This window comes from Rhineura floridana, chromosome 4, assembly GCF_030035675.1.
Source record: "Rhineura floridana isolate rRhiFlo1 chromosome 4, rRhiFlo1.hap2, whole genome shotgun sequence".
NCBI lineage: Eukaryota > Metazoa > Chordata > Lepidosauria > Squamata > Rhineuridae > Rhineura > Rhineura floridana.
The window spans coordinates 57,910,819-57,923,645 of record NC_084483.1 but is presented as its reverse complement, the minus strand read 5'-3'; the positions used below and the strand labels follow the sequence as shown (position 1 = coordinate 57,923,645).

The following is a 12,827-nucleotide window of genomic DNA, read 5'->3' as shown; positions in this document are numbered from 1 at the left end:
TTCTGCTGCTCTAAAAAAATAAATCCTAAAACAATACCTATTTTTTTTTACAATAATTTTTATTCAAATTTTCATAAAACATACAAAACAAAATCATAAAACATTCAAAGACAAAAAACAAAACAAAACAAAAATGATTAAACAAAAAAATAAAATGTTGACTTCCCATTTGTCGCAGATCAAATCAGTTATAGGTCTACAATATATAACAATCCTGTCTCTTAAATTATATTATAAGATCACTTTCCTCCAGTAGTTATCTTAATTAATCATCAAATCTCATAAACATTACTTTATTCTTTCCACAAAAAGTCAAAGACGTTTCAATTCTTTAAGAAATATATCTATCAATTTTTCTCCAAATAAACATGTCGATTAATCCATCTCGTTAATAATAATAATAATCTTATTGTCATAACCATAGTCCAAATAAACATATCGATTAATCCATCTCATCAAAATCTGTTAGGTCCAATAATTTCAATAGCCATTATTCCATTATCCATATTAATTCCATCTTCCATCTTCAATAGTCCTGTTAAGTCCAGTAATTTCAGTGTCCAATCTTCCATTATCAGTATTCCATAATAATCTTGCTGTCATAGCCATAGTCATATAATAAGAGTCTGATGGGAATTTCTCTATCCTGCCTTATCTCTCTATGTTCAAGAATACAAAACAAATTTAGTTCTCAGCATCAAAACAGTTAGTGGCGTCGTGAAGAAGCAGATTCGTCAAAATAAAATAGACCAAAAAGAGAATAGTCCCAGACAATATAATGTTCCTCGGAATAGAAATCCCTCTTCTGTTTATATCTTTAGAATGCACTTCCAGGACAGCTTTTTGCAATAGAAACAGAGATAAGCTGTTAATTTCGTGAATAACAGAGAAGAGTTATAGCTCACCCAGAAGTTCTTTAAAGCTGATTCATTTGACAAATCTCTTTTTGCTGCAACAATTTAAACCAAGTAAAAAAAATAATAGAAAGAAGGGTGCTTGCCTGTTAGACCATTGTCTCTTTGAAGAAAAGATAAACGTATCGCATTAATCAGATAGAGCTTGTTCGGAAGTCCGTCCGGCATTGCTGGCTGGACCTTTTCTCATAAATTAATGAAATCCAGTACTCCCAACAAAAACAGGCTTTTGAGGTTGATCTCTACGTTTCTCCCTGCCCGGGAGAAATTTCATCAGTCAAAAAAAAAATGTTCTGACTGATTTATATCTGAATAAGCTTCTTTTGAGGCGGGAGCCCGTCTCAAAAGCAGGCACAAGCGAAGTCACCCTTCCCGGAAGTCAACAATACCTATTTCTCCATAACATCTGAATCGGGAGAGGCCATGCAAGCTGTTTGACCACTGCCTGGACTCAGTGGTAGGCTGGATGAGGGCCAATGAACTGAGTCTGAATCCTAGCAAGACGGAGGCACTGTGGGTTGGTGGTTCCCGAGTTCAGATAATTGGTCAGTTGCCTGCTTTGGATGGGGTCATACTCCCTCTGAAAGAGCAGGTTCGTAGTCTGGGGGTGCTCCTGGATCCATCTTTGTTGCTAGAGGCCCAGGTGACCTCAGTGGCTAGGAGTGCCGTTTACCAGCTTCGGCTGGTAAGACAGCTGTGGCTGTTTCTGGACCGGGATAGCCTGACCACTGTTGTCCATGCACTGGTAACCTCCAGGCTGGATTACTATAATGCACTCTATGTGGGGCTGCCCTTGAGGTTGGTCCAGAAGTTGCAGCTGGTGCAAAATGCAGCGACAAGACTCTTAACTGGGGCAGGGTATCATCAACATGTCACCCCCGCTGCTGAAAGAATTGCACTGGCTGCCCATTTGCTACCAGGCCAAGTTCAAGGTTCTAGTTTTGGTGTACAAAGCCCTATACAGATTGAAACCAGGATACCTGAAAGACCGTCTTATCCCTTATATACCTAGTCGATCACTGCGCTCTGCAGGTGAGGGCCTCCCACAGATACCATCTTATCAGGAGGTCCATTCTACACAACATAGGAAACAGACCTTTAGTGTGACGGCACCTACCCTCCCCTTAAATATTAGACAGGCACCATCTCTGTTATCTTTTTGGCACCTATTGAAGACCTTCCTCTTTCAACAATCCTTTGAAGTTGACACCTATCCCAGTCTGCGTCTATGTTGGGATTACTTTTTAATATGTTCTTAAACCTTCTTTTTTAAAAAATGTTTTTAATCTTAGATGATGTTTTGAAAGCTTTTTTAAGAAACGTTTTTAAAGATGTTTTGTTTTAATCTGTTTTAAATTTTGTTTTTATGATGTTCTAAAGTTTTTAGTAAGATCCTCCATGGCGCAGAGTGGTAAGCGGCGGTAACGAAGCCGAAGCTCTGCTCACGGCCGGAGTTCAATTCCAACGAAAGGAGGAAGTTGAATCTCCGGTAAAAGGGGTCGAGGTCCACTCAGCCTTCCATCCATCTGTGGTCGGTAAGATGAGTACCCGGCATATGCTGGGGGGTAAAGAAAGGCCGGGAAAGGAACTGGCAATCCCACCCCATATATACGGTCTGCCTAGTAAACGTCGCAAGACGTCACCCTAAGAGTCGGAAACGACTCGCACTGCAAGTGCAGGGACACCTTTACCTTTACTTTTTAAAGTTTTTAGTGCTTTTGTTTGCCACCCTGGGCTCCTGCTAGGAGGAAGGGCGGGATGTAAATCAAATAATAAATAAATACCAGCAGTAGAAGTGCTACTGCTGAGAAGACTACCGATGGGTTCCAATAAGCCAGTTGAAAACTACAGGATAAGAGAACATTATGCAAACTTAAGTGGTGTTTGAATACAAATTCACTCCTAACATTTTGACCTAAAACTCACAAATTATTCATATGCTTTGCATTTTACAATAGAAATCCAGGATATTGGTACTGACAACTTCTAAATCTGTACAATTAAAATAAGGTCACATCCACACCATAACTTATACCACTTTAACAGCCAAAGAAGCCCTGGAACCATTATGGATGTCACCCAGAGAAATTTAGTCATGACTAACAGCATAGCCCCATAGTTACTCCAAAGTAAGTCCCAAAGTGTTCAGTGGGACTTACTCCCAGGTAAGTATGCACAGGACTGCAGCACATTTCACTGAAAGCAATGAATGTAAGCAAATTGTCTCATTGGTTTCAGTGGGACATGCAGCCCAATCCTATTTATGCTTACTTGATAATATCTCACTATAGGATTTGCTCCCAAATAAGTGTGCATAGGACTGCAGCTTAGTCAATGAAGATTAACTGTAGTAAGATTGTAGTAGAATGATGCCTATAATGGGGACACATAGCAATAATCACTAAGCATTCAAAAGACATGTTTTGTGCAACTAAAATATATACTATCACTTTAAACTCTTTATGGCCCTGTCAAAAAAAAAACTCATCAATGCTGTGAAAACGTTATGTTCCTAAGCAAACTTAATCCCTGTAAAATCAAGGAACAAAACAATTGCAAGATACAAGTTATCTTGAGTCTGTTTAGGCTTAAACACATTGCTGTTGACAACTCCATGAGCTTCAGGATTGTAATACAATCCTCTCTTTTAGATTTGTTAGATATTTTTAGAAGTAATCACTTCCCTCCAGTAAATGGCTCGTACACCAGCATTTCTGCACCAGTGAAAACTGAAGGGGAACATTGTGAACCAAAAAACTATCCCAGGCAGGCTGCTGCAAGCATAACCACCATAATAAGCCACTCTACATCTCTTTTTTTTCCAGCCTTGCCATTTCCTTAATTAATACAATATTAGCTAATTAAATGAAGACATTCCCCAGGCTCATTCAGGATACTAAGCAGAAAGCAAACCTTACTTCTTTCTTTCATAATAGCTCACACATGTAATCTCTCCCTTTTCTTTTGTATGAGTAATTGCCTCCATATTTCAGTATATGCCACTTTAAAAACCAGGGTTAATTGGGAGCTTTCTTTGAAGTTCCAAGTGTTGCTAGTGTCATTTCAATGCAATTAGACCATTGTGCGCGATTTGTAAGGGTCTCAATCCGAACAGCCTTAGATCCATAAAGAAGCAAGCTCAGCAATATAGGATGCACTCAGGAATGAGAAGGCAGCAGAAAGGAAGAGAGAGAAGGGGGTCATGTGGAAGCAGAATCGAAAGGAAATCCAAGACTGAGTGAACAGTAGTGTAAAAGAGAACTTTAGAAGAACAAGGTGCTTAGAGATGTAGCTCTTCTTTAATATGTCCACCTCACCTATTTCTCTTGGCAAAATAACTTTGACTATTTTTATTGTTTTACACTGACTAAAAATATCTTGCTATCCAAAGCTGCATCCCCTGCAGTTTGGCTCCAAAACTGGTAAGCATTTTAAGGCATATGATACAGTGAACAGCAGAAATGGGGAATGGGTATTAATATTGTTTTTATATATGTTTGTTTATGGAGAAAATTGACTATTCACTACTGGTGGATTGTCAACATTCTCTGGTGAATTTTGTCATTTTTCATCTCTGATATTGACGTGTACAGCACTGATTGTCTGGGGACCTTTGAAAACAAAACGTTAGTGATTTACAATTTTCATTTCTATGTATTCAACCCACCAATTAAGGATATATATTTCTTCCAGAACTTTGTAACTTCACACTTGAAAGGGGCAAGGGAAGGATATGGTAGGTTCATTTGGTAGTTTGCTTTCCATTTCTCTCAGGAGCTGAGATCAGCAAGTCTTGAGGTGCTTTTGCTGCCTCAAGAGTTTAGGAAAGAGTCTGTAATGCAAGGTTTGCTTATCCACAGTTCTTGCTATCCCTCAGCACATTTGCTATCAGTACTTATTACTGGTATTCCAAGATGCTTAGAGATCCTGCTTAACATTAGACTCCTGCTAGTCTAAAAATAATTTTTAAATATCTTGGTCTTAATATTTAGATGTGATATTTTATTTCTTCCACCTATTTTATATGACTGCGAGGCCAGTACAGTAGGGCCCCGCTTTACGGCGCTTCGCTTTACAGCGATTCGCTAATACAGCGGTCTCAATTAGATGCAATTAGACTAAAGCCCCACTCAAATGGCGCTTGCTCTGCTTTTACAGCGGTTTTCAGGCATCGCGCGCCATTCTATTCAATGAGTTCCGCTTTACAGCGTTTTTCGCTTTACAATGGGGGTCTGGAACGTAACCTGTCATATGAGTGGGGCCTTACTGTAGAGGGATGTGGAAATCAACCCCATTTCATTATTCTCCTCAAAAACTGTTGTTATTTTGTCCACACATAGATTAGTAAGATGCTCACCTACAGACAGCATCTTATGCGGCTTGTAGGGGTCACTCCAAAGCATCCTGCCTAGCATTGTGGACTGAGCACCAGCAAACTATCAAACCTTAGATTCAAATATAGTCTATGGGCTGTTTCACACCGGAGCTAAACTTCATATTAAAGACAAAGCTTTTCCCATCGCAATAGATTTTCAACTTTCATGCACTCTTCCAATCCGCTGTTTTCCATTCACATTTAGTATCACTGTTTCCTTGTGGCCCCGCCCCCAAATGTATATGTTTGCTCCCTCCTCCACAGTATAGCAAATGGAGAAGGGGATGGGGGTTGCTGAAGCCAGGAGAGCGTGGGGGAGCAATTTATATGAAAAAGTTTATTCTGTCAGTTCCATTTCCTTCTGACATATTTATGGCAAAAACCCTTTTATTATTTACTTATGAAATGCAAGTTTTAGTGGAAGAGTGTGTGTGTGTGTGCACATGCCTTCTGTCACATCGATAACTAGGCATATGGAACTCAGAATGGAGAGGGGTGTGCAATCCCCGTGACTGTTTGGGCTTAAAGGCTGAAGCCAGGAGAGTGCCTCAGTGTGAAATTGACATGACACTGACTAGCCCCCCCCCATTCCTAGTAAAACCCTTTCTTCCTTTTTCTTTTTTAAAATTAGGTAGTCGGAGACAGGTTGTGTGTGTGAGTGCGAGAGAGAGTGCGAGAGAGAGAAAGAGAGAGAGAGAGAGAGAGAGAGAGAGAGAGAGAGAGAGAGAATGCTGCAATGAAAAGTAGCTGCTGCCACCCCCACCCCCCACTGTGACGGAAAGTAACGGGGCTAGTTCAGCTTCACTTTTGCAAAGTCCGAGGGAGTTTGGGTGGAAAGAGTTCAAAAGAGCAGGAGTGAAGGAAGGCAGTTTACTGGGCAAGGGGCGAGAGAAAGGAGGGCTGTAGCAGTTTGGGAGCAGCCAGTCAGAAGTCGCTTCTTGAGCCATCAGAAGTAAAATAGAATTCATAGAGAGTTTAGTGGGCAGAGAAAGGGGAGTATCTGAAAGTGATGATCCACACACACACCCAGCAAAAAACATCGGAGGAAAGAGCCTACATGGGAGGAGCGCAGTGAAGCGGAGACGGTTTTTCCTTCACTTACTGCATTTTTAGCAGGTTACTTTGATTCGGATTTAAAGGCAAAAGCAGCAACACATGTTCCCTTTGTCTGCAACGTCATGTAAACGGTGAAAATTAACTGGGGGTGCAGGTGGCACCCATCTCATGTTAAATCTCTGTGTGAACCAGCACTATGACACGTCCTAGGAAAATGTCAGGTTATCTGATGAAATGCTGCCAATGTAACCAGGTCTGCAGCTACAAAACCTGACTTAATCTTGAAGAGATTACAACTATTTTGACAATTCTGCTAGGCAGATGTCCAAAAACGTGGGGACAGGAGAGATGTAGAAGGGCAGCAGTTTTTGTTTGTTTGTTTGTTTTAATGGAGAGTGAGCAACACCAAAAGACAAACAGGAGGAAGGAAAAAATAGCAAAGCAACAGAAGTGACAAAGTATGTGTTTTGTACTTATTCAAAGCCTTTTTCTTCATCATCTTATATAACTTTTCATTACCTTTGTCTACATAGGAACCATATTTTAATTATCATAGCATATTCAAATCATCAGACCGCTACTAATCCATTCCAGGGGAAAGGCTAACTATGTTCATAAGCACATTGGCTTACTTGAAGGTCAGGCCTGTTTATTTCAACTGAACTTAAGTGTGCTTACGTCCACTGGTTAAAACTGCAATGTTGTGCACAAGTCTTTGGAAGCCAATCCCATTAAAGTCAATAGGACATTCCCAGGAAAATATTGTTAAGATCATGGTGCAAGACATATAGAACCAAGCAAGCAAAACTGTATTCATGACTGAGCTCAGTTTCCAAGTCCAGGGTTGGGTTCTTTTTCGATATGTAACTTAAGAAAATGAGGAAGTATCAGTGGCAGCACAACCTAACTGGAAATGACTGCAAGCCCATTCCAAATGTAGACTCCTGTGAGTGGACAGGAAATGGAAATACTGCTGTTAGATATCTTGGGTGGAAACATCTTTTAATAGAGAAGTTAGAAACTTTATTTAGCTTCCATAGCTCCATTAGACTCTTCATACAGTTCATAGTACGTGGACTTTGTATGTGGTGCCTTTATTACACGAGGAATTCAGCTTTCTACGTAGCTGTATTTAATCTGTTTAATATTTTGAGCAGCCTTCTGTGTCTCTATACTTTCCATAAAATTGTACTATTTGCTCAACAACATCAACATCATCCTGACACAGTTTCTGCATCTGATTAGAAGTGAGAGAGGAGAAAAGAAATACCTGTTTTGTCTGTGACTGCTATAGAATGAGAAATAGGAAAGAGGATTGCAAACCCAAGCCAAATTGTGCAAGATCCAGTTGCCCTCATCTCCTCTCGGACACATGTGAACAAATGCCCAGAAATCTGAAATGAAAACATTCATGGTTAAAAACACTCTTATAACTCCAGTTTGGTCAGGCAGGCAGTCTCTTGCTGATGTTTAAAAACATGAAACCTAGTCATATCCAGAGTTAGGCGTCAATGATAACATTGTAAGGGGCCAGGGGAGACATTACCACCTTAGCTTCTGTGATAGGTAGTTTTTAGAAGGTTGTGGGAGGCATGATTTGGCTAAATGTGAGTGAAGTTGAGAGCTTATGGATTTTATTAAAAGCCTACCTTTTCCACTGAGTGCTGTTAGGCATGCCTAAGCTCAATGAAATCAATGGGTTCAAGTTCAAGTATTTGTTTTATTCTATATGCTGCCTTTCAGCACAAAACCCACCCAAGGTGGCTTACAAAATATTACTAGTTCCATAAAAATATAGGATAATTTAGCTTCATACACATAGCAAAGGTTCTCAGCTGGAGCTGTATCTAGGCATGATGCTTAAGTGCTGCTCTTTCTTCTGATGGTCTCAGCAATTTGCACAGTGTTTCAGCCTTGTTACACGTTTTAACTATTACATGTAATAATTAAAAGAGTTGTTTACTTGATAGCATCCATTGCTGCAAAAACCTGAGCAAAATTACTTGAAGTTTTTTCCCCATCTATTTAAAATGTATCACATTTTTGCAGTAATAAAATAAAATCACATTAACTAAACAACCTTCCCTTCTACCCACTTCAATCCCTTGAACTACATTGCAGCCAGGGAACATGTAACCTTTGTAATTATAAACAATCTGAATGATTCTTTCTACAATACTGGCACATACTGATACACACATGCATACACATAAACACATCCAGCAACATATACTGTACATGTGTTAAAAAGGGGGGGGAGGATGTTGAGCCATTAAAGCTGTAGTTTGATACATGTACACTTGAAAAAATGGAAATGGACTGCCTTCAAGTCGATCCTGACTTATGGCTACCCTATGCATAGGGTTTCCATGGTAAGCAATATTCAGAGGGGGTTTACCATTGCCTCCCTCTGAGGCTAGTCTTCCACAGCTGGCTAGGGCCTGCTGAGCTTGCCACAGCTGCACAAGCCAGTCCCTTCCTTGTCCGTAACTGCCAGCTGGGGGGCAACTGGGCTCCTTGGGACTATGCAGCTTGCCCACAGCCGCACAGGTGGCAGGGCACGTAACCCCTGAGCCACTCACTGTGGGGTGATCTTTAGCTGGCCCTTGCCACCCAGGAGACATGAGCAGGGATTTGAACTCACAGACTCTGGACTGCCAGCCAGGCTCTCCTCCCTACTGTGCTATACCAGCTTTTTTACCTGCAAGTAAGTCCCATTGACTAACCTCATTGGAGCTTACTTCTGAATAGAGATGTATGAGGGTAGAAACACACTCACTGTTCTGCTGGTTCCAGTGTGTTTCCACCTCTCTTTGAAAACGGGAGCACACGATGCTAGTCAAACCCCACCCCTTTTTATTGTAAAACTTGGTGGGAGCAGCTTGAGTGCAGTTTTTTTTTAATTTAGCTTCAAAGAGATTTTGCAACTGATTGGCAGTTCAACCTGTTCCCCCTCCAGGTGTGGCTAATGGAAATGCAATGCTTTGCTCTGGCGACTAATGTGTTTACAGCCTAAGACTGTACTCTGTAATGTAACTGTCTGGATAGTTCCCTGCTACAAGCTGATTACTATGTAGATCTAAAAATTGAAACCAAATGCTTGCATACGTTCCATGAGCACCCTCATAAGTTGATGAATGGCTTTTTAAAAAACTACTGTAATAAATCATAAATCTGGGAAGGTTTGGAGGACTTCCAGTTACGAAGCATGTATTTGGTATAATTGCTGTTCTGAGGACCTAGGCCCGGTCTTATAACTAGGCTGGGTGGTGAGGTAGAAAGCTGCTAATAATAATAGTAATGGGTGCTTATGGGTTTTCCTGCCTCATGTGCAGAAATAACTTGATTGGTCTTAGGTAGCAGGCATCTTCACTGAGTTGGGAAGGATGACATTTGGGGCTCACCCTCAGGCAGCAAAACGTCTTGGGCCATCCCTGGATCCATAGATCCTGCCTCTTGCCATTTCAACTTTTGGATAATTTCTGTTTTGCAGAGATCTTATTTTTGCTCTTCAGGAGAAGGAAATAATGTTTTATCGTGCAATCCCAATTTGATATGTGATGACTCCATATTATTTATGTAAGCTCCCAGCACCTTTGCTTACTGAAATGGCCTGATGGCACTGCAACTGAAGTGAACTTTTATTTCCCTTTTTGCAATCCCTAAACTGTGCTTCCTCCCACTCCTGCAAAATCCCAAGAGGGTGTGAAGAGAGAGAAAAGAGAGTCATCAGTCAAACACAATGTGTACCATTTATTAGTGTGGAGGAAAAAACACAAGGGGAGTTTATAGGCTAATTTTAGATTTATAAGAAGGCAATGAAAAGTATTTCTCAGCTACTTTTTTTAGATTGTTGAGTAATAGGTTTTCAGCTATGCTAATGTCACATATATAAATCAAAAGACCACTAAATTATAATTTGTTAGTAATAGCTGATTAGCTTTTTATTTTTTATTTTTAGCCTTTGATACCTATAACAACAATAACAAACTTAAAGTTAAACTAGATGCACTCACTATGAGCAGGATGAGTGTGGTAGTTATATCAAATGAATGTATCATTCCTATGGCTAGACTTTTTTTTTAAAAAAAAGCTGTCATGTCTCATAAAACATGCAAATGGAAAAGAACTGTTCCATTTTGGACGGCATTAAAAAAAAGAATTGAATGTATCCAACAAAATATTTTTGTCTTCTCAACACACTCAATAACTTCTTTTGAATCATTCATAATGAAAAGAGAATCCAGAGTTTAGCAGAACATAGGAAAATGCAAAAAAAATCAACAACTTTTTTTCCACATGAAGATGATTTATCCTCATGATATAAAAATGGTCTAGGTCAAACTGTACAATAATAAATGCAGTATTTTTCACACAAATTTCCAGCATATAGGACCCATTTAAAACCCTAGAAGACCCTAGTAGAGAGGCATAGCCCTTTGCACCACTCTCCCCCTCCACTACGGTCCTAATTCGGGGCCCTCACCAGCTTGCATATGGGAAAAAATCTCCCATATTCTTCAATGAGAGCTTTTTCCTGTGCAAATTGCTGGCAAGGGGCCTCCAATCTAGATTGCAACCATAGCCGGATAGGGGCACGGTCAAAGCCTCTTTGCCTCCATGCTAGGGTCCCAGTCTGCTTTAGATCAGTGCCAATTTGGATAAGTGGCCTCATACTGGCAAACTATGTTCTTAAAAAACCCTGCCATTAAGAGCACAAGAGCTAATGTATCATCCAATTTGGCCCATGGGTAATATATACAGCTCCTATTTTGGATCTATTGTTGGATCTGTATTTTGTGTTCATATTAGTTTTGCCTTTATAAGGTAAACAGTAACAAGATACCCCACTTGTGTTTTTTTTTTAATTTTGGAAGGCAGAATGACTATAAATGAAAAAGGATGCAATTCAAGGAAGGCAAAACTGTGCTTGAGTCTCACTGGAATAAACTGAATTTAAGAGCATAAGCCTAAATTCTATTGCCTTCCTCTGGATTGTGCTCAAGGAGTTGGAAGGCATGTTTCAGTTTCACACACGACACTAAACACACTTCAGACTCTTGCACACTTTTTAAATGCATGTGTGAATGTTGTCAATGAAGCACAGAAAGTGGAAGGAACCCTTTTTCAATTGAACGTACATTCTAGCCAAAAGTATTACATGGGGATGACAGGTCTAGAAAATACAAAAATCAATTTAAGAATCTGAAAATGGCTTAAGCTTTATTCCATTTCTTTATTTTAAATTTTGTTTAAATATAGGAAGAAATCTGTTCTTATTTTAGGCTTATGAGTGAACAAATTTAGAAGATCTCATTTCCATAGCTGTCTCAGAAGGTGGATTTGGGATTTATGTTTTCATTTTGTTTGGTTTACTTATATTGTTCCTTTGAAAAAAATTGCAATAAATATAATTTTTAAAAGTTGGTTTTATTGGGATTGTAGTGGCCAAAACAACACATTACATAGAGAGAGCAGTATTTAATCTCTCAACTTTATTTTACTGAAATGTGGGAGCTGCCAGTTTGGATACAGCAGCAGGAACGGGGAGAGCGGGCATATAGCCTTTTACTCTAGCCCTGTTTTTCTGATCAAAATCCAACTTGCATTTTCCCGAACAGGACATACAAATAGTATTTAAAACAAAACAAAAAATCACCCAACACTGTGCAACCTTTTGCCACATTTCAGTTAAAAAAAAATGTTGGGAGATACAGTAAATTATTTTTTCCCGGTCTAATGAACAGTTTGCCACCTAAGAGGCAATGAATCTCAGGTCTGGAAAACTTTTCAACGTAGACTGTGAATCTCCAAACCTTAGTTTTCTGTGCTAGTTTGGACCACATCTTTAGTGTTTTGTTTTTTGTTACAGTATAAATATTTTAAATAAATTATGTGTCTCTGTGTGTATATTATATTAGATAGCCAGTGTGGTATAGTAATTGGAGTGTTGGACTAGGGCCAGGAGACCAGGGTAGAAATCCCCACACATCCATGAAGCTTGCTGGGTAGTCTTAGGCCAGTCACAGTCTCCCAGCCTAACCTACCTCACAAGTTTGTTGTAAGGATAAAATGGAGAAGAAGAGCTATGTACACCATCTTGAGCTCATTGGAGGAAAGGTGGGATATAAATGTGATGATGATATCCAGTGGTTTTTTTGGGGGGGGGTGTAAAAAATGAAGTGCCAATACTCATACCAAGGGAAAAGTGCTGTGAGTGCCAGCACAAAATGGTTGCCATGGGCAGCAAAAAAGAGAGAGATGTTGGTACTCCGACTGGTGAGTTCCATCACAAAGAAAGCACTGTATATATCTATATATACACACAGTGCAAAACTGGAATTACTACAACCCCCTCCAAATCTTACAATATACATATCCTCACTGTGTCTAGTTGTATGTATGGGTTCAACTCATCCTTGCCGCTTATGATTTCAGCAAGCCTGATTTTTCATTATTACCAAGTGTTTACTGATATTGAC

The 12,827-nt window shown here is 39.7% G+C and overlaps 2 protein-coding genes across 8 annotated transcripts in view; one reads left to right on the top strand and one right to left on the bottom strand.

Annotated features, from left to right (window-relative positions):
• LOC133383081 (uncharacterized) overlaps positions 1-12,827 on the top strand; it is a 66,277-nt gene that overhangs the window by 23,713 nt on the left and 29,737 nt on the right. The gene's annotated exons all lie outside the window — the stretch shown is intronic.
• The window catches only part of COL19A1 (collagen type XIX alpha 1 chain), a 358,502-nt gene that overhangs the window by 341,400 nt on the left and 4,275 nt on the right, over positions 1-12,827 (bottom strand). For 5 of the 6 annotated variants that reach the window (XR_009762166.1, XM_061623076.1, XM_061623078.1 and 2 more), the window contains exon 2: positions 7,616-7,739. Coding sequence is in view for 5 of the 6 variants with exons in the window: in XM_061623076.1 (XP_061479060.1) it covers positions 7,616-7,703 (88 nt within the window). In the remaining variant the exon portion in view is untranslated. Of the gene's footprint in view, positions 1-3,832; positions 3,872-7,615; positions 7,740-12,827 lie in introns of those variants that run through there. The other variant, XM_061623079.1, reaches the window with a different exon arrangement.